Source organism: Panthera pardus, unplaced genomic scaffold (assembly GCF_024362965.1).
Source record: "Panthera pardus isolate Hobbes unplaced genomic scaffold, ASM2436296v1 HiC_scaffold_13, whole genome shotgun sequence".
NCBI lineage: Eukaryota > Metazoa > Chordata > Mammalia > Carnivora > Felidae > Panthera > Panthera pardus.
This window is the reverse complement of record NW_026526688.1, coordinates 95,855,693-95,877,334: the sequence shown is the minus strand read 5'-3', so window position 1 is coordinate 95,877,334 and position 21,642 is coordinate 95,855,693. Positions and strand designations below refer to the sequence as shown.

Below are 21,642 nucleotides of genomic sequence, written 5' to 3'. Positions count from 1 at the left end.
TTTGGGTCTGCAGAACCGAGCTGGTCCTCAGCTGGGTCTGGGCACTTGGAAAGCCCTGATTTGCAAGAAGGGCTGGGTCTGTGCAGTGGCCACTCCCCAGCCTCTCCAGCTTGCAGCCCTGACAGAATTTTGGCAGCACTTCCCAGCCCAATGCAAAAACATGTCTAAGTGAAGGAGAGGCAGCTGCGGACGTCAGCGTGGGGGCCACAACACTGACTGTAGCCGTGGCTAGGCCCTGCTGGCCTCTGGGACTGGAGTCCTTTGCTTTGTTTTCTGGCCTGATCCAGGGGAATACCAGTGTGGTATTTACAGTTGGGGATGGATGGGCATTTTCTGTGCCAGTGCAAGCACTCATCCAGCTGCAGTTGGAGTTGTTGAAGCCTTTCTCCAGGTGCCCTGTGGAGGACTGGCCCTACAGTTGGATGAAATAGTGTTGGGGTATTTGCAGGCTGCATTGTAATTGCTGGGCTCCTGGCACAGGGTGGCCCTAGCCAATCTCTAAAGTTACATATTGTGCCAGGGTGTGGCCCAGGGAAACAAGCCCTTCATTTCTTGCTTCCCAGCCCAGGATCCTCTGTTCTTAGGGGTTTTGGCAAATGTGGGAATGAGATCCACTAGCTATTGTTCAGTATTTCCAAACTAAAGGAGATTGCATTTTTATCTTCAGTAAAGCTGCAGAGGCTAATTAAAACATCAAGTGTCCTTTCTTTTGGCAGGAATTATGGATTGTTATCTCAGGCCAATTAACAGCTCTGATCAGCATCCTTACATTTTTTTCCTGTACAAGTAAGACAAGAATTAAATATTACTTAATACTGTCCATTTGGCACATTTTGTTTTTTCTTCCAAAATATGGGATCTTTGGCTCAGATAAGGGGGAGCCAAATGAAAATGATGTTTTTGGGAGGTTTTTTGGGTGTTTTTAAATGTGCCTGTCAAAGGCCCAGAGGGAAATTAAAAAGTTTTTTTAGAAATAATGAGAGAAATGTACTTTAAAGTTTTCCCTGAAGTTGTGAAGCAGGGCTTCCTTTTCTGGTTGAATTTCCTAATTTCAGGGCTGTGTTGACTTCCCTGTGGGAAGGCCTGGTGTGTTGCTGGGGGTCTGGAACCAGGTACCTTTGGGGACCCTCCTTGGCTGCCCAGTTACCACACCTGTATTGGCCTTGAAACATTTCCGTCTCTTCCATTTACCCAATTGAGCTCTGCTCCATTACCTGTGATGATGAATGGGCAGAAAAGAGATCTGAGTACAGTTCAAATCTACTAATTTTGCACGTGGTAATTAATGCAGGTTGATGAGTGGTAAACCAAGTTATGAGAGGACTTCAGTTTTTCTGGGTGCTCTCCAGCTTACAGATAAACAGTGAAGAGACACCACAATTTTTAGTGGATTAAACGTACTTTCTGCTTTGTACCTCTTTATGTCTCACTGCATTTAATGAGTTCCCTTATATTTTTTGATAATTTGCCTTCATTTTTTTTTAATTAAAAAAAATTTTTTTTAATGTTTATTTTTGAGACAGAGGGAGACAGAGCATGAATGGGGGAGGGGCAGAGAGAGAGAGGGAGGCACAGAATCTGAAACAGGCTCCAGGCTCTGAGCTGTCAGCACAGAGCCCAATGTGGGGCTCGAACCCATGAACCGTGAGATCATGACCTGGGCAGAAGTCGGACGCTTAACCAACTGAGCCACCCAGGCACCCCTCATTTTTTAAAAAATGTTTCTTTAGTTTTGAGAGAGAGACAAGAGTGCGAGTGGGGGAGGGGCAGAGAGAGAGGGAAACACAGAATCCGAAGCAGGCTCTAGGCTCAGCTACCAGCACCTAGCCCAACGTAAGGCTCGAACTCTTGGACTGTGAGTGAGATTGTGACCTGAGCCGAAGTTGGACACTTAACCACCCTGGCGCCCCGTCTTCATTTTCTTAATTCAGTTGGCTGTGCTTGTTTACCTTCATGCAGGTCTTTGGTGGTTTCTCTTTTGCATAAAAGTTGACTCTGCTTCCACTTACATTTCTTATTTGACTATACTTTTTTTTTTTTTAAATTTTTGAAACGTTTATTTGTTTTGAGAGAGGAGGAGAGTGAGCACAAGCAGGGCAGAGAGAGGAGAGAGTGAATCTAGGGAAAGAGAGACTTGGGCTCGATCTCATGAACTGAGATCATGACCTGAGCCAAAATCAAGAGGTAGATGCTTAACCGACTGACCCACCCAGGCACCCCGCCTATGCTTTTAATTTGTTCTTTTTCCTCCATCAGTTGCATCTTGAGACACCAAGGAGTTGTGTAGGCATTCTTGAAATGTAGGGATTAGGCTCAAATATTTCAAAATATGTACTGTGTGTCTCCTTAAGGCACACAGAGATGGCTTTGCCCCTTTTCAAACCTGACAGTGGCTTGGCTTTGACATTGACAGGTAGAGCAAGCATCCTCTTGGGTTTGAGGAGCAATTAGCACAAAATGATCTAGTCCATGGACTAGTCTTCTGTAGCCATTGGATTTGGATGTTGGCAGGAGTGCTGGGTAACTGAAACATTTGTATGTCAGTTGGTTGAAAACCCAAGTATATTTACGTTGAAATGTTCCTGAGCCAGTTTTTTGAATATATGCATTAAGTTTTTGTACTTTGGAAGGTGGAAGTGAGTTGGACCATGGAGCAAAGCTATGCTGGGATGGAGGAATTGTGGGAAGTATAGGGTCAGCTCATGATAAAACAGCAATCGTATTAGAGGCTTGTCTTCTATCATGCAATTAAAGCAAAAAGCTAATAAACTACATTAAATTGCTTCCTTTGTGGTGGCAGTTTCCATAGCACTGCTTTACTTGCACGGGGCTGTCCCTAGCCTTGAAATAATGCATAGGTGTGTATCTTGGGTCTGTGTACTTTTGTGACACCAGCTGGCCTGCTAGACTTAATACTTGCTGGTCCTAACTGCCTTACTTTGTTAGGGTGGTTTAACATCCTGAAGACACCAGTGTGGTATTTGGTGTCTAGAAGTAGTGTTTGAGACAGAAGATTGCCATTTAATAGTGATGAGGTTCCTTCACAGTTTGCATTTTGTGGTGGTATGAACCCAGACCACCATTCATTGTAATTTCTGAACCTTTCATGCACTATGCACCCTGGCTTATCACACATGAGTTACCAATGTGGGCAGTGTGTAGTAGATTTACTCTTGAGGTTTTTCCTTATTTTAGATCTAGGGCAAGAAGCATGGCTATTTTTAATTTCAAAGGTGAGTGTTCGAGGTACCTGCCTAGTAGCACCAGAAAGCAGGATTCAGAATGCTCTGTGCATGTACAAGATCCATGCTCATGATGCTATGATCTATGAACCTTTTATAACTTGTATTGTTAAACTCCACAAACTTCTGTTTTAATGGGAGTTTGGGGATACGAAAACAAAACAAGATATTTTCTCTGTATTCATTCTTTTCAGTGTTTAATAAGAATTGTTTTGTTTTTTTTTTTTTTAATAGAGAATTGTTCTTAAACTGTGTACATGTGCAGAATTTTTAAATTCACTTAGGTGGACTTTAGGAAATCCTATCTTTGTGGGCAATAAAATAATTTTTTAGACATCACTGTCAAATTTTTAGAGTTCCCAGCTCCTCTCCTGAAAGTAACAAAATAAAGAATTTTACTTGGTATAGTTTTAGCTGTTTGCCATTAAATGTTCTTAACATTCTGAAAATAAAAACAAAATGCAGCACCAACCAAGTGTAATCGTAGTGCATGGTTTTTAAGAACTTAAAATTGGCTAGTGTTTTGCTGTAGCATACGTCACTATCTCCTGTTCCTTGTGGTATTTGAAATACTCTCAGTTCTGGTTTAATTTGTTTTGTTTGTTTTCATCCAACATACTTTCAAAAAAAAGCTTTATAACCTTTTTTTTTAACGTTAAAAAATGCTTATTTATTTATTTTGAGAGACAGTCACATGAGTAGGGGAGGGGCAGAGAGAGAGGGAGACAGAATCCCAAGCAGGCTCTGCAGTGACAGCGCAGAGCCTGACTTGCGGCTTGATCTCACAAACGTGAGATCTTGACCTGAGCCAAAATCAAGAGTCAGATGCTTAACTGAGTGAGTCACCCAAGCTCCCCCCACTACATAACTTTTTTTTTTTTAATTTAAAGGGGATGCAAAAATTATTTTGTTTGGATAATATTCTGGGAGCTTCTTGACCACGTGGGAGATGCCTGGAGAGAGCATGGCTGTAGGGAGAAGTGGTGTGTTATTATAAGACTTTAGTCTTTTGCCTGTAGACTTTCTGTGAATGTAGATGTCAGTGCATTCCCATCAGGAAGCAGTGGCCCCACTAAGCTGTCTTTAAATGTATTATTTTCCATGACCTCGTTTTCCTAGAGCACAAAAGCATATCTTTTTTTTTTTTTTCTTTTTTAAAGTGTATCTTCTAATAGGTAAAATGGGTATATTCTTGGTGCTTGTCACCTTCAATTCTTGAGTTAACAGTATTGGTGATTCTTACTGAGCATGACTGTTTGTCCTCAGCAACATTATATTTTTTTCCTCTTAAAATTTTTTTGAGAATCTGCTGTGTGCACAACACCAACTTAGTTGTGGTGTATGTTGTAAATAGCCATCTGTGTCTTGTCCCTGATGTCTCTTGACCCAGTGCTTGAAAGCAAATAAACCAGACAGAGATCACCAGGAACAAATACCGCTGCTGGACATGGAAGGGCCTTCTAGTTCCCTCGTCAGATTCTCACCTGGTTCAGCAGGGAAATCTAGGTTTTATGTACAGCCACCTGTGTAAAGTAAAATGGAGCATTATCTTTTCCTTTACTGTTACTGGATGATAGAAAATCATCCCTTTTTTTTTTTTGTGCATACATTTAAAGTATACACTTTGATACATTTTGAAATGTTTATACCCTTGAAATCATTACACTCAAGATAATCCTTCCCTCTTTTTTCCCTAGTCAACCTCTGATCTACTTTCTGTTTTTACAGATTAGTTTCTGTCTTCCAGAGTTTTATGTAAATGGAATAATGCAGTATGTACTCTTTTTGTCTGGATTCTTTCTACATTTATTCCAAAGTTAATTCATGTTACATGTATCAACATCTCATTTTTTTTATTGCTGGGTAATACTCCATTGTATGGATATACCGTAATTTGGATAATAAATTGTATGGATACCACTGTTCACTCATTCATTTTGTTGGTAGATATTTGGTTGATTACTGGTTTTTGACTTTTATTTATAAACCTCCATTTTGTCAGTTATAATTGAAATTTTACCTTTTCCCTAGTCTTTCCCTTTCTGCAAAGTGCGTGTAATAGATTATGTTTTCTCTTCTTTTTTCATTAGGTAAATTAAAAGGAAGAGAAACAGATTATTTCTGGGTAGACCAGAGTTTCTCTTGGATAATAACACTATCAGATACCCAATTTTGTAGCATCTTTGGGTACATGATTTTGAAAGCAAATGTGGCACAGACTATTTTTTCAAGAATATAGAAACAGCCCTAGAAAAATTTCTAAGTGACTGCCATTACTTGGAGTGTGTTCTTGGCTAGCAAAGCTGTACACTTCCTGGGAACCTTGGCAACTACCTGGGAGGGGCTCTGACAGATCCCCTAGAAGAGGCAAGAGTGTCACAAAAACTAAAAATGAGCAAGTTTGCCGTTTCTGCTTTAACTGTGTAAGTATTTGACTGTAAGACTCACTTCCCCTCACTCCATGTTCATTTTTAAAGTATAGCAGTGGAGTGATTTCTTTTAAAATTTCTAGTTTTCTTATCATTTGTAACCCTTCTCATAGTAACTCAAAGGAAAGGGCCTATGCCTTTTCTTCCCTGCATCTTTCTCCAACCCCTGGGCATCTTTCTCCAACCCCTGGGCATCTTTCTAGAGTTGCTATCACTCTTCCTTGTCTCTTCCAGCCTGTGGGCTGGCCGGAGGGTGGCCTGCAGTACCAGATGGTGAAAAGGAGCTTAACAATGGGAGCCACCTGCCTTTCTCTCCAGGTTCCTCACTTGGCTTCTGCCTTTCCTTTTTCCACTGATGACCAGATTTAGAACTTCTGCAAGTTGGGTTCGCACCCCTGTTTGTGCCCAGAATCTTTCTTTCAGTGTGGGAGTGAAACATTCTTACTCATTGGAGTCTAAAGAGGTATACTTTTTTTTTTTTTTTTTTTTTTTTAAGGAAGAGTTTTTCTAAAGTATTTACTGAACAGTATGGTAGGACCACCTGTAGGAAATCTAATTCTGCTAACCTAACAACAGTCAGTTGACCCAGTAGCAGCCTTCAGAACTGGTGATCAGGGGTAGTGCCCACATCTTCCCTGTCAGAGAGGAGTTTGGAAATCTCGTTTAGTTTTGGTCATTGCAAATCTGATGATAGGCTTATGTACAGAATCTATTTCTTGATGTCTCCAAGGTCTTAAGGGTGCTTTGATTCTCTTGTTCCTTGTCTCTGGAATCCATGGAGATAAGAGCTTCCTGTTTGAGTGGCAAGTGGTTTTGCTGGTAGAACGCAACTCCCTCAGGCTCGGGCTTTTATTTGCAGGGTGAGGGGGTTGTTAATTTCTGGAAAACAGTACAGTGTGTGTTCAGGGTAGAGGTGAGTAGGTAGTTAGACACCCACTGCAGGTGGTTGTGAGGGATGTTTGGGAGCTCTGGTGGTGATCTGGTACCCACAAACAGGAGGCCACTGCAGTTGACCATAAAACAAGTGACAGGAGGCAGAGGTGGAGGTGGTGAGAAAAGAGGCTGGGATTCTGAGGTATTGGGTAGTTGCATTGAATATAAGTTGGCCATTGATTGGATGTGTCCTGAGTGAGGAGAGTCTAGGATGACTCTTAGGTTTCTGAATTCTAATAGAAATGATAGTGGTATTCATCAAAGTAGAAACACAAGAGGAATAAGAGGTTTGGGCAAAATGTTGAGTCCAGTTTTTGTCACGCTGAGTTGGCTGATTCTAAGGAACCCGGAGCTTTATGTCTTATCTGAAGGTGAACGTGGACCTGGAGCTTGGGACGGAGGTGAGTGTGGGAATGCAAGTCTGACAGTTTCCTGGGCGTACTGGATAAGACTGAGTGAGAGGGCAGGGGTGAGTGCTCCTTGGGGAGAGCACTCGGAACAGGAAGGAGGAACACTAATATTTACGGGATGCATAGAAGACAAAGTGGACACCAGGCAAGAGAATTGCCACCTGGGTGGAGGGAGCATCTGAAGCAGGATGGAGTTGTTGCTATAGAGAGGTCTTCGGGCCTGAGAGGAACTCAGACATGGAGGCAGTTAGGGGACATGGGTGCCCTGGTAGGGTTTCCAGATTTTGTGGCTTGGTGGGGGAGATGCTGGATAACAGACCATTAGTTATTTAGAAATGTGGAAGAAATGCACAGAAAAGAGCCAGTTGGCCATTTCTTGGGAAAGGGGAGTAGGCAATTTTAAGGTTATTTGGCCATAGCCCCTAGTCTATTGCAGTCTTGGAACTTTCCTGTTCTAGGGCATGCTAAATTTTTATATTTGTGGAGTCAAGATTTTTTCTTTTTAAGTTTTGGCGGGTGGCATTAGGATTGAACATAATGATCTTAGCATTTAGAAAAGTTTACTGAAAACGCCAATGTTTCTCAATTTGTATTTACCAATGTGAGACTTTGAACCTCATAAGAAATGCAGGCTTACAGATGAAGGCTCCACATGCATGATGCTCTTAAAAGGCCTTCCCTCCTGTGGGCTGTACCTGTGATACACAGTGAGAACCAGAGCAAGCTTGTTAGGCCTGCTCTGGAAAGTGAGTGGTTTAAGTAAGTACTGGGATTGGAGGAGCATCGAGTCATGGGGGAGGTGCTGAGGTGAGCCTTGCCAAATTTGGTTTAAAAAATCCCTGTGAACGCACAGTGATTTGTGTGCTCTTAATTGTTCCTCTTTGGATATTTATTTGTCTTTAGGCCTCTCAACTACTTGGTCACAGAATTCCCGATCTCAGCACAGGAGAGGTTCGTGCTCCAGACATGAAGATCGAAAACCTTCAGAGGTATTTCCTGAGTGATGGTGTGATTGTGCATGTCCTACATGTGTGCATGAGAACATATGATTGGCACACACCTGGTTGGTTGAAATCAATGCCTCTCTGCAATCATGGGCAAGTTATCTAACTTCTTTGTGCCTCAGTTTCCAAATTTGTAAGATGGGGATAACACAGGTGTTTGCCTCAGAGGATTCTTGTGAGGATTAAGTGGGTTAATACACAGACATTAATACATACTAAGCACTTAAAAGTGCTCAGTAGTAAATGTTAGCTATTACTATTAATTATATTCTTTTTTTCCTTTTCTGTTTCATCTTCGCTGGCTCCCAACAACTTTTCCTCTGGCCAGGAGATCAGCGGGTTCGGCTGCTGCCAGTCACTGCCAGCCTCAAGTTAGTTTTGGCCATGAATTTGTGGCTTATTTGGCAACAACCCATTGTAATTCTGGGAGTTTTGTTTTGGCGATTACGCTTAAGGCTTTTCCCCCTTTTTCAATTTGTTTCTTCTATTTCCCTACTCCCCCACGTTTTGTTATCTGTCTGCCTACCTACCTACCTACCTACCTACCTACCTACCTACCTGTTCTCTATTGTCTCTTTATTTACAATTGCTTTTAGGTGCATTTCTCTGCTGGCCTTTGTTGATTAGGGCCTTCTACCAGTCCTGAGATATGTTTTCTTTGACAACCTCTGCCAGGCTCTGAGGATTTAAATGATTGAAGAAAGGGCATTTTAGTTTGTCATGGTTTTCAGGTGGGCAGGTTGTGGGGAAGAGAGCCTTTGGTTCAGCCCCTTGTTTTGTGCTGCGTCTTTCACGGGATGACTCCAAAGACCACCTCATCCTGTAGCTTCAGAGCAGAGGCCTGCATTCCACCAGGTACTTCATTTTCTCTGACTGTAATGGGAGTGTTGGGGGACACTGTGTTGAGCAGTGTAGGAATTTTTAGTTGTGGAATAACATTCTCCATGAGGAAATGTACTTTATATCCTTTAAAATTGCAGAAAGTCATCCCAGGAGACATTAGATCAAACCTTCATGGGCAGGTGGCCATTTTATTGCCTTGATTATTCCAGGCCTTTGTCATTTTGAACCTGCAGTGTTCCCCTCCTTTTCTGAGGTATTGGAGTGGCTCTGCCTGCCTTTATTTCTTCAATTCTCTGTGCTGCCTCCACAACCACTGTACTGTCACTTGAGGGTAAAAATACAGGGTGACTCGAATAGGTATGCTGGTACTGGGCGTGCTGAGCACCAGGCAGTGAGATGGGGCTGAGCAGCATGGATGGCACTGGTCTTGTCCCTGACCCCGGTTTTGTTTCTGATTTTTTTTCTAAAGTTCTCTGAGTTCAGCAGTTAGTTCAGACTACTTTATATTTAGGTTAGCACTAACTCTGAACTCTGCCAGAGGCTTGGAAATTCATTTAGGGCATCTCTTTCAGTTTTTGGCGTCCTCCTCTGAGTCTTTTAGTAAAGGAATGGTGGGCCATCCTGTTCTCATCCTGTTGCTTCAGTTTCATTTTTCCTTCTTTGGCAAACTCCCTTATTTATTACTTGTAAGTTGTAGTTGGAATGTGTGTTTTAACTGACTTGCTTCCTGTGATTTTTGTTTTCAAGGACTTTTCCTCTTTGGGGGTGAGGAGGCCACGGATGATCAAGGTCCTGTGCAGACCAGTGCGTCAGGTGGCTCAGGGCTGTCAGGGAACCTGATCTTAGTTGTGCTTTTGTGGAGGCTGCACAGCCAGGTTCTTCCTTTTTTCTGGAACGTTAGAAACAAGAAATGGCATACTGGTGAAAAGTTGGTGTTGAGAGATGGCAGCCTGGAGAAATGGCCTTTTTATTCAGACACTGCCTCAGACGGTGGTCTGACTATGGTGAAGTTTATTAAAGTGATCACCAGTCTGAAAAGCCACCAGGAAAAACAAATGGACCTATTAGCAGGCATATAATGTGAACTGTACTTAGCAGCGTAAGAAAGAACTCACTGTCCCAAGAAGAGAGAGTTCAGCATTGTGACTTGTGTAAACAGAGTGTAGCTTACGGATGCAGGCTTGCTTCGTGCCAAATACAACTTTGGGCTGGTGCTGATGCCAGGGTTGGAGCTTCCTTATGTAGCCCTGAGACACCAGTGGACTGAGGATGGAGGACGAGGCCGTGGCTGTGCTCCTGCCGTGTCCCCAGTCAGGAGGAGCGGGCATGCGGGTGCCACTTTGCTCCCTCAGTACAGCGATACTTTTGAGTTTTGTGGGTCTGATTTTGGCCAGGTGAAGAGAGAGTATAGTAGCTTGCTTACGTCTTTCTTTTACTCTCCTTCCCTCCTCTGCTTTCCCCACTAATGTTGCTTCCTTTGTAGAAGTTACATCAGGTAAAGGTGTGTAAACATGTTCTTTACAAGCCCCCTTTCTGACTTGACCCCATTGGTCTGTCCCCAATTCTCTCCCATATTTTTCTAGCCTGTACTTCTGCGTTGGCACCTGCCAACCAGGGCCTGACTCCCCAGCCACCTTGCCATAAGCCCTAGTGTCCTGGGGGGCAGGAGCTGGGTGGCTGCAGTCTGAGTATAGAAGAGGAGGCCCTGGTGGTTCTAAGTTTTGGCTTGAAGTGTTAAGTGGTTAGTGGAGTTTTATTTCTTAAACATCTACCAAAAGAGCATCCTTGAGTGAAATACCTCCTTCCACAGATTTTTTAGGTGTGTGTTTTCAGCAGCAGTCTTTGGAATTGAGAGTTCATGAGATTTCTCAGGGGAGGACAACGAGGTTTCTCTGTTGCTTGTCAGAGACACCTCAGGCTTGTGGAGTTGATGAGGAAGTGAGAGGGTAGTGTGAGCCATGCTGCCCCCAAGCCTGAGAGGCCAAGGCTGTGGCCCACTGAGGGCTTCTGGTCGTCGGTCAGACTGGGTCTCTGCTGATACAGTGACCTTATTACGCAGCAGCTCCATGGTTACCCTGCAGCTGCCAGCACTCTGAATAAAAATGCAAGTATCAAATGTCAGTGACCCTTTCTCTCTCTTTCCAGGTGTTTAGGACAGACCTGATCACCGCTATGAAGTTGCATGACTCCTATCAGCTGAACCCAGATGAGTACTATGTGTTGGCAGATCCCTGGAGACAGGAGTGGGAGAAAGGAGTCCAGGTGCCTGTGAGCCCTGGGACCATCCCTCAGCCTGTGGCCAGGTAGACGTGCCTCTCCACCTGCCGTTGCTTTTCTGCCCTGACATCCAGGTGCCTGAGAAGAGCAGTGTTTCAGTTAGTGAAATGATGAGGCCTCAAGTGGCAATAGAAATGTGTAGAAACACATTTTAGGTCCATAGAGTAGTGATTTTTGAGGACCATGGGCCTCCAGACTACACATTCCAGCTGTCTTGGGAAGGTGCTGGCTGCACTTTCATGAGAGGAGGGCAAATTCCAAGACATTTTGGGAACTGATTGGGGGAGGGAAAACTTTTATTCCTCCACTTGTCCCTCACCTACCCCCAGATCGTCTTCACTCTGGAGAGGAGTGAGGGCCCGGCTTCTTGGATATTGTGGGGATTGACTGCACCTCTGGAGAGGAGGCCTGCCAGGTCAGGGTTAGGTGGAAGGGGAGCTTAAGGGGAGGGCTATATTTGATGAATTCTCCTATGGCTGGACTTTGCCCAGTTGTTCTTGCTGGGCTTCCTTTGGATTTGCTTACAAAGTACTTTTCCCCTTAAGGGTGTTGAGGGTCCGGGTCCTTGATGACTTCCCTCTGCATAAAGGACCAGTTTGCTCATTTCTTCGCTGTCTTGCTCAACTGACTGGAGGTTCCTCACAGGGAGAGAGGATTCAGGGCCTCTGTGCTCAACTAGCACCTGGTTTCTCTGCTGTGTTGTCACTCAGCTGCCTGCCTTGTGAAGTGGACTCATTCACTGTTGCTGATGATCATTGTTTTGGATCTGTGACAAATGTCCACATAAATATGCAGGCTTAAATGACCAATCAGATGCCCCTGTAGGCTGGACTTCTGGCCTGTGGAGTGGAATGTTAAACTGGGCTCTGCAAGGTAAACACTGCATTTGCCTTAGAATCTGCATCTGGGGCACAATCCCGACTGTTTGAGTGCTGGCAGTCCCAGTCCAGGAATTCCTCTATGAATCTTTTTTTTTGGGGGGGGTGGAGGGGGGCGCGGATAGAGGAACCCAGCATCAGAGAAATATGTGGTACCACAGCTTCTGGAGTTTTTAGTTAAAACCTTGCTCTTAGTTGAGTAGGAGAAATAACAACCTTTGGTTTGCCTGAGTGTCACATAGATAAAATCGCTCTGGTAATTGTAAGGTTGATGAAAATACTTTGGACACTCCTTGGACAGCTTGCTGATGTGGTGGGCGTGTGGGGCTCTGATGCTGGGCCTTTGTCTTTAGGAAGAGAAAGCCCTTCATTCCATGTTGGGGGTGATTGGGTCTTGTGTCATTTCTTTTGAGTGGGGTATGGTGGAAAGCTATTCTGTGGGTGTTAACAGGTTGGGGGAGGTTGGCAGTTATAAGGAGATCCTGAGTGTATGTTGGGAGAGTCCCCCACTTGGCTAGGCCTCTTAGATTCTTAGACTGATTAGTAATGGACAAGGCCTAGTTTTATTTTTCAGATTAGAGGTGATGGGTTTGTCCCCTTGGCTCTGCGGTGTTCTGCCATGCATTGTCCTGCCTGAACCTAGTGCTGGGCCTTCAGCAGGGTGGTCAGGCCTGATTGATGGAAAGTGATTTTATCCTAAACTCTCGAAAGTTAGGTTGGTGTTGAGGTGTTGCCAGCAGAGCAACTGCTGTCCTAGATGAAGGCTCAGGGCATGTGGGATCCTGGGAAGCCAGTTGGAAAAAGCTGGTAAAGCTGGTTTTGAGGACTTTTTAGTGTTTTTTCACTTGTATCTTTTTCCATTTTGGGGGCTTAAATGATACTTCTACTTAGTTTTATTAACAGTGATGTTAATTAGCAGTGACGTTTTAAGCCAATTTGTCTGGTGAGAACCTGGGGTTTAGGGCATTGGAAGTGGAAGCAAGCTTTGGGCCTTGTGATGAATTCCTTTCATGTGGCAGGAAGGGTAACGTGGCTGCCTTGTTTTCTTGTTAACTAGGGTCGTGTCTGAAGAGAAATCCCTCATGTTCATCAGGCCCAAGAAATACATTGTCTCACCGGGCTCCGAGCCTCCAGAGTTGGGCTATGTTGATATCCGGACGCTGGCTGACAGTGTGTGTCGTTACGACCTCAACGACATGGATGCTGCATGGCTGGAACTGACCAATGAGGAATTTAAGGAGATGGGTGAGAGACCATGGGTTGTATTGTTTTATTAATGAATGATGAGAAGAATTTTAGACATCTGGGTGAGTAGTAGAAGCTCATATCCTGTTGAAGGCAGCTTCATCATAGCTTTAGTCTCAGAATCGTGGGCTCTTTTTTGGAGATCAGCTTGTCTGGCTATGGCACATGTCTGTGGGCGGCTGGTAGACAGAGTGGTGGGATTGATGAGGGATGTTGTCTGTGGGTGTGGAGGCAGGATTCCCCATCTCTGCCCTGATCCACCCCCTCACTTATTTACCTCAAGGGAACTGAAGCCCAGAGAAATGAAGTGACTTCCCCAAGATGACAGGAGGGTCTGGTCTACAAAGTTTCCTGCTGTGTTCCCCGCCCCCTCCCACCTCAATGTCATTCAGATCCTTTCCTCAGCTCTGGCCTATTGTTTCTCATATTAAACTCCACTCTAGCCAGGCTCACTGTTTTCTAACACACCTCTTGTGTTTCTCACTTCCGTGATTCTCCTTGAGTCCTCCAAACCTGGAGTGCTTTTCCCTTTCCCTGTTCACCTCTGTCCGGGCTCTCCTTCCGTGAAGCCCCCGCCTTAGTTGAGCGCTTTGCCCATTATGGTTTATTTTCTATAAATTGATCTTTTTGTGTATGTGTACAGCTTGGAGCTTCTGTACCTCATATGCTGGCACGTCCCAGTGTCAAGACCAGGATGGCACATGGGTTTCATCTCACATGCCACCTCTGATTGCCAAGGGCTTCCTGAAGTGTCGTGATGAGCAGGACCACTGAGGTCAAGTCTGGGCTCTGTGTGAGAGACTGCAAGGATTAATTAGAACTTGTGCTGTGGGACCTGGGTGGGAGAGAGGTGTTTGGTGGCTGTCTGGCACACAGTAGATATTTACAGAGTATTCGATGGTAGATTTGAAAGCCCTGAGGGACAAAGACTGTTTTTGTGTTGTATCAGTTAGTCGCTGAACCTAGCACAGGGCCTGGCACATACCAGTTGTTTGTTTTGCTGCCATGCTGCTCACCAGCCTGTGGCATGGGAGCAGTGGTGCAGACTGAGCTGGGAAAGTTGTTTGACAGAGTATATCACCATCTCCAAAGGTCCCTGCTTTTAGGTTTCAGTAGCCAGGGTATTAGCAAGCCAGGAGGCTCTTTTACACAGTCTGTTCATAAGTGTTCAGAGCTCCCTTGGACAGAATACCATTCAGTTCCAGCTTCAAAGATTATAAAGTTGTGGTTTGTAGTAGCTGTGTAAAGACCAGTGTAATGCACTTGACTGGCTAGGTGTCCTGTCTTAAGGCAGAGGGGTATAGCCAGAGACCCTGGCGGCTTTGGAGGTGGTTTAAGTAATGAGCCTGGCCTAACTCATCAGATTGAATGGTAGTGTGGAATACTTCTGGCAAGGCAGATTATGTATGTGGTTGTAACGTAAATTGAACATATGCTTAAAGATGTTTGTTTTATTTTTATTGTTCTTTGTAATGGTAAGAAATAATTATGGAGCATAGGATTGTATTTTCAAAGCCACTGGTAGTTTCAAAACTGGTAGGAGGAATTGAGATATGAGTGCCCTGGCCATGCAGGCAAGTAACTTATCAGTAATTAGGGTATGAGGTGATAGCTGGGTGCTGGGTGACTTTTTTGAATGTGCTTAGAGCTTATCACAGTGTCAGCTCTAATGTGTTCTTCAGATTTTTAAAAACTTAAAGTGTTAATTTGATGGTTTTATATTTATCAAGAGTGCATAAAAGTTACTGGCTCTAATAACATTTCTGTTTTTTCTTGCCACTTACATGTTCTTTTAGAGTATTTTTAGTCTAACCTGTTTTTTCTTTCTGCATGAGTATTTTCATTGTAGGAAGTTTGGAATATCTCCACAAGTGAGATAAGACTTATTTTCTTCCACCACTCCTATAACCATGATAACCACTTGAAATTTATTTTTGGTCATTCTTGCATAAGAATGCATTTTATTTGATTCACAATGAGCTGTTTCCTTTGCTTCAGACATTCCTTGTGTTTCTGTCTTTCATGTGTCTGATTAACTATGCATCTCAACTTTGTAAATTCAGAGAGTGAGGAGGGATAAACCAGTTAAAAACATTTGTGTGCTCACAGTGAAATCTGTTCTCAGAGCAACATTTTAAGTAGCAAGAAAGAATGTTTTTCAGAAAATACCCGAACTCTTATATATGGTCATGGTTTTGAAGTCCCTTCCATGTTACTTGTGGTTTATAATGTTGTAATGAAATGATAATCTAACAATATACGTATTTAATATCCTTAAACCCTTTTGGGATTTATCTTTTGCTTTTCTTCTTACAACACTACATTTTCAGCACCTGTCCATAGGTAACAAACTGTTGCATGGAAGGTTGTGTCTGCCTTTTAATTTGAAGATCCTTCCTTGAACAGTCTGAGAGGCCTTCTTCAGTAGAAAATGGGACACTCAGGATGAATTTAGTTATAAGACGATGTGATATAAATATATTAATACTGTCTTACTGTAATGTTTATTAATATAGATGTATTAAAATGTTTTTGTGGCATTTTTCCTTCAGGAATGCCTGAGTTAGATGAATACACCATGGAGAGGGTCCTGGAGGAATTTGAACAGCGATGCTATGACAATATGAATCATGCCATAGAGACCGAAGAAGGCCTGGGGATTGAATATGATGAAGATGTTGTCTGTGATGTCTGCCAGTCACCTGATGGTGAGGATGGCAATGAGATGGTGTTCTGTGACAAATGCAACATCTGTGTGCACCAGGTATGTGGGCAGCGAGGCCCAGAAAGGAGCCACCTGGGATGTGAGCTCATCTGCCACCAGGGAGGCCAGAGGTCTTACACCACATAGGGTCTGTTTTCCTGCTGTCCTTAGTGAGTTAAAGAAGTGTGCCCTATGGACGATATCTCTTTTTTCTAATTGGTTCTTACAATGTTTGAAGTATTTCCTGTTACTTTTTTTTTTTTTTTTTTTTTTACAACTGGAAGAATAGGATCCTTTATGGAAATCCTCCTTCCCTCACTTGTTTTTATTTCTATCCATAGAAGTGAGGTTTACTTAAAAAGAATATATGAGCCCCCTCTGCCTTGGCTTTCACACCTGAGTTTAGATATTAACACTGTGGGGGGTGGAGAGCAATTCCTAAAAGGTGGTTAGTTTGCTATTATTAGTTTGTTAGGCTGCCATAACAAAATACTACAGGACTGGGTGGCTTAAAACAACAGACATTTATTTACGATTTTGCAATTCTGAAGGTGGGAAGTCTGAATTAAGGTATGTTGACAGGACCATGTTCCCTCAAACTTGTAGGGGAATCCTTCCTTGCCCCTGCCTGGCTTCTGGTGGTTTGCTAACACCTATTTTTTGGTTTACAGCTGCATAGTTCTGGTCTCTGCCTTTGTTGCCACATAGTGTCCTCCTTGTGTGTCTGTCTTCACACATAGCCATCTTCTAAGAACACCAGCCCTGATGGATTAGGGGCTCACCTCTGACCTCATCTTAACAGATGACATCTGTTAGGACCCTGTTTCCAAATAGGTCACATTCTGAGGGACTGGGTTTAGGACTTCCACATATCTGTTTGGGACACAGTTCAACCTATAACACTTGGTAACGTGTGGTAGTATGTAAACTGTGATATTGAAGAAGAACAAAGAGGTCCCTTTTCTTAAACGTTTTTTCCTGTCCTTCCTGATGCCAGTTGGCATCTGGTCATTGCTTGCCACCATCCACAGAAAGGTAAATCCTTTGGCTTCAGTAAGGATAGGCACTGGGTGATTTTAAAAGCTTGTGACAGCTGACGCTCTTCTGTCTTATTTATTACTTAATGCAATAATGAACTAATTTAGATTTCTGTGGGGACACATGTTCATATATACTCTTAGGATTTAAAGGGTTGTCTGTCATCTATTGATGTTGAGATTTAAAACAAATCTAAAAGAGAGACTCGTGTACAATAGGTCCTTGGGTGACCTCTCAGAAAGAAGAATCCAATTTGTTCTGTGAAATTCTTCTTCATCATTTTCTTTATAATAGGTCTTCCTCATGGGCTTCCTCTCTGCCTGGAGATGTCACTACTGGTGGCCTCTTGTCAGCTCATCCTGACAGGGAGACGTGAGGCCACAGTCTCTGCTTTAGTTGTGTTGTTACAAGTCACCTTGTAGCTCTAGGTTTTCATATTATCTGGGAAATTTCCTTGAGATGGCAGAATTCTTGCAGTGGTTTTATTGTGTCAAGATGATTGTGACTACGGATGTTGCCTTTTTGTTGCTGGTGTTATTTACCTGGATGATGTTTCAGTATTTTTCATACCATTTTACTTATTTTTTTTTTCCTGAGAATTTTGTTTGAAAATAAGGGTTCTGTTTGAAAACTAGTTGAACCCCCTGTTGTATAAATGAATTCACTGATGTCAGATGGGTTGTCCAGGATCCCAGTATGGTTTAGTGATAGAGTTGGGACTGGGACTCAGGACTCCAGACTCCCCCACACCTGCGCCCAGTCCTCTGTTCCTTACGTCACGTCTCTTTTCCTTAACATCTACTTTACCTTCCTTTTGACGTTTTCTTCCAGACTTCTTTTTAAGGCATACTGTACATAATCTTTTAATTTAGCTTCGATTTGATTTTCCAGGAAAAAAAAAAAAATCTCATTTCAAATGTGACTTTCTCTAGAATGTCTGATACAGACTTTTTTTCTTTCTCTTTTTTTCTTTTTTTTTTTTAGTATTTGAAACCTTAATAGTATCTTTTAGTTCTATTAAAAATTTTTTTTCCAGTAAGTCTGTGTTGACAGTGGCTTACTCATGGCACCGACTTAGTGCTCCTAAGCTCCAATCTTGGTGTTACTTAACTTTGCTCCTCATGCTTGTGGTTTCCTTTCTGCGTCCTGGATATTCACATTGCATAGTGGCTGTGTTTTTCCTGTCTGGAGGATCGGAGCTATGTTACCGTGACTCTTGGCTTTCTGACTTCTGGGTCATTTGAGGATAAAGTTCTGAACAATTTGGTATATTTAAAGGTTCTGAATGTGCTCCTGGTACCATCCTGGTTTTGTGTCTTCACTTATTTAGCATTTACCTTTTCTTTTGAACCATCTTAATGACTTTAGTTGTAAAATCCTTGATTTCAGCAGTTCAGGCTATCTTGTTCAATTTTGTCATTTTGTGCAATGCAGGCTTTATTTTAAATAGCAGCTAGAGGTACCTGGGTGGCTCATTTGGTTAAGTGTCTGACTCTTGATCTCAGCTCAGGTCATGAACTCTTGGTTTGTGGGATCGAGCCTTGTATCAGGCTCCATGTTGGCAGCGTGGAGACTGCTTAGGATTCTCACTCTTTGCCTCTCCCCCACTCGTGCTCTCCCTTTCTCTCCCTCAAATAAATAAAACTAAAAAAAAAAAAAAAAAATAGATATCAGGTAAAGAGACCAAATTATCTCTGTCTTCAGTGTCTCATTTTTCTGTGCCTGTTGTGTTCACTTGGGAGAGTGATAGAGTCTAGTGAGTAGAGTTTGCTGAGCTGTGAGAATGTGGATGTTCCTTAGTTCATTTTTATTTATTTTTTTTTTTTTTAAGTTTATTTATTTGAGAGAGAGCATGGAAGTGGGGAAGGGCAGAGAGAGAGAGAGAGACAGGGAATCCCAAGCAGGCTTTGCACTGTCAGTGCAGAGCCACATACAGGGCTTAATCTCAGGAACCATGAGATCATGACCTGAGCCGAAACCAACAAGAGTTGGTTGCCACATTATCTCTTTTCCTTAACATCTACTTCATCTTCCTTTTGACATGTTCTTCCAGACTTCTCTTTAAGGCATACCGTACTTAATCTTTTAATTTAGCTTAGACTTGATTTTGCAGTAAAAATAAAATAAAAATAAAAATCTCTTCAAATGGGACTTTCTCTAGAATGCCTGATACAGGCTTTTTTTTTTTTTTTAAGTATTTGAAACCTTAATAGTATCTTTTAGTTCTATTAAAAATTGTTTTTCCAGTAGTCTGTATTGATAGTGGCCACCCAGGCCCCCCCCCACTCCATTCTTATTTCAGAGGCTATCTCGTTGAACAGCTTTCAGAGACTCAACTGCTTTGTGCATTTTCCCCTCACTTTGTATCCCACCCACATCAGCAAATCAGAGGAGGAATAGCTTCCTGTCAGTTAGCCTTGTGAAGTGTTTCAAGAATTTGCTGCCCATTATTTAAAAATTTGGTGTGTGTAGATAGGTGCCTCTAGCCACACAGCAAAGCAGAATTTCTAGAAACTTTTTTGTCCTCCAGGTGTTTTCAGGACTGTCCCCTGGTAAATGAGTATGTGTTGTCCCAGATACCTCCTGGCTGCTGCTGTCAGGCTGCCTGGCATTTTTGCTGAAGGGAGAGGGTCTCCAGCTAGGTGGACCTGGGAGTACCTCTGTTAAAATCATCCTAGGTGTTTTTAAATTAATAGGTATATGGGGAAAAGTAAATCTACCTTCTTTCTCTGTTTTCCTTGGGGAATGGCTTCACAGGCCTGTTATGGAATCCTCAAGGTCCCAGAGGGTAGTTGGCTATGCCGGACATGTGCCCTAGGGGTTCAGCCAAAGTGTTTGCTGTGTCCCAAGAAAGGCGGAGCTATGAAGCCTACCCGCAGTGGCACCAAATGGGTCCATGTCAGCTGTGCTCTGTGGATCCCTGAGGTAGGTGTGGTTCTTACTAGTAGCTTAGCTCAGGAGGTACTGGTTTTTAGCTGGGCACGGGAGTGGGGAACTGTTCATAAATAAGGGGTATTGTAGCTAATGAGTAAAAAGACAGCTTTTAACTGCTGTCTCCCCCCTGCCCCCCAAGCTGAATCTCAAGTGTAATGTCATCTTGTCATGGTATATATTGTGGAAATGTTAACTGGAAGCAGCAGTGAGTTGGACTCTCAGTTGGTGGTGTTCAGACTTCACTTCAGAACCGTGTCATGGCCAACCCACTGCTGATACATGCTCCCGGGAGTGGACCTGCAGTGTGGCCTAACTTTGGCCTGGGTGCCACTATGTCCTTCCCCAGGGATCAGCACTACCTCTTTCGTTTGGCCTGGGGAGCCATGTAGCATGGTTAAAGAGCCACTGCTGTAGGTCACATTTCTGTGATTTTTATTAAAATTCTTACTTAGCCTCAACCTTTTTAATTTCAGGTCTGGTCTAATTTATTTCAAGTCCCAGACCTTGACTAATTTAATTTGCATGGCTCACTATGAGAATATCATTTGTGATTCAGATTTCAGCATTTCTTTTGGTGTGTGATTTTGGGTGCATTTTTCCTCCTGAGGAAAATTATCTGGGGATGATTTGGATTGTAGTTTCATGACTTGGGTTTTGGTACAACTGGATCTCACGGTTTGGTATTAACAGCTATGCAGTTCAGTGATCCAGGCTGAATGCAGAGAGGATACCTTATTTATCTTGGTAATTTTCCATTTTGAATGTAATAATCTTTTCTGACTGAAGAGAATAGTATTCTTCAGTGAGAGAGGTACTAAAATTAGTTTATATTTACTTTACTCCATTGTTCACAAACTATTTAAAATTAAGATTTTCAGTCTTTACCACTTCATTGTGGGCCAGAGGTATATTAGATAGTTCTGTCCTGATACATAACTGTCTTTGCTGTCAGACACTCAGGTGAGAAGTGAATATTATTGGTTATCTGAGTGTTTTTATAAATAGGGACATGTATGTCAACTGAACTCCCCTTCCTCCCTCTCCCCCTACCCCCATGCATGGAGGGCACGGGGCACGGGCCATGTGCTCTGGGCTCTCCACTCTCTACTGCTACTGGACCAGAGCTGGCCCCTGACCTGTCCAGATGCTTTAAAGTAGGGGTTTTCCTGTCATAGGAGAGTGCCTGCATGCCTGCCCCTTGTCGCTATCAGGTAGGAGGTCTGCATGTAAACAAGATCTTTGAGTTTCTATTGTCCATGCTCAGTCCTTGTTGGTCTGATGGCCTTTGCTACCCTGTCTTGCTATTCCTTGGGCCTGTAGGTGAGCATTGGCAGCCCCGAGAAGATGGAACCCATCACGAAGGTGTCTCACATCCCCAGCAGTCGGTGGGCGCTGGTGTGTAGCCTCTGCAATGAGAAGTTTGGGGCCTCCATACAGGTAATCCTCTCAGTTATGATGGCTCTGTTCTGGAGCTGGACGAGGGAGGGCTGTGTGAACTCTTAGAGGATTTGGTCATGGAACTAGAATCCAGAAAGCAGGGCAAGGTTCTCCCAGCCCTTCTGAGTCTGCTGAGGAGTGATTCCAGCGGGGTATAAACACCTTTAGCTGGCGAATTGTGTCCAGCGTAACCAGAACCTTAGCTGTAACAATCACAGAGCAAGTCAGAGGTCCACCTGAGCTGTACGGCAAATCAGTTCATTTCTGG

General features: G+C 43.2%; 1 protein-coding gene across 12 annotated transcripts in view; it reads left to right on the top strand.

Annotated features, from left to right (window-relative positions):
* JADE1 (jade family PHD finger 1) overlaps positions 1-21,642 on the top strand; it is a 59,253-nt gene that overhangs the window by 20,848 nt on the left and 16,763 nt on the right. For 7 of the 12 annotated variants that reach the window (XM_019419496.2, XM_019419523.2, XM_019419505.2 and 4 more), the window contains exons 3-8: positions 7,918-8,003; positions 11,007-11,164; positions 13,074-13,261; positions 15,814-16,025; positions 19,761-19,928; positions 21,258-21,374. In XM_019419496.2, coding sequence (XP_019275041.1) covers positions 7,918-8,003; positions 11,007-11,164; positions 13,074-13,261; positions 15,814-16,025; positions 19,761-19,928; positions 21,258-21,374 — 929 coding nt within the window. Of the gene's footprint in view, positions 1-716; positions 787-7,917; positions 8,004-8,346; positions 8,390-11,006; positions 11,165-13,073; positions 13,262-15,813; positions 16,026-19,760; positions 19,929-21,257; positions 21,375-21,642 lie in introns of all 12 variants that reach the window. The other 5 variants (XM_019419544.2, XM_019419533.2, XM_019419555.2 and 2 more) reach the window with 3 other exon arrangements.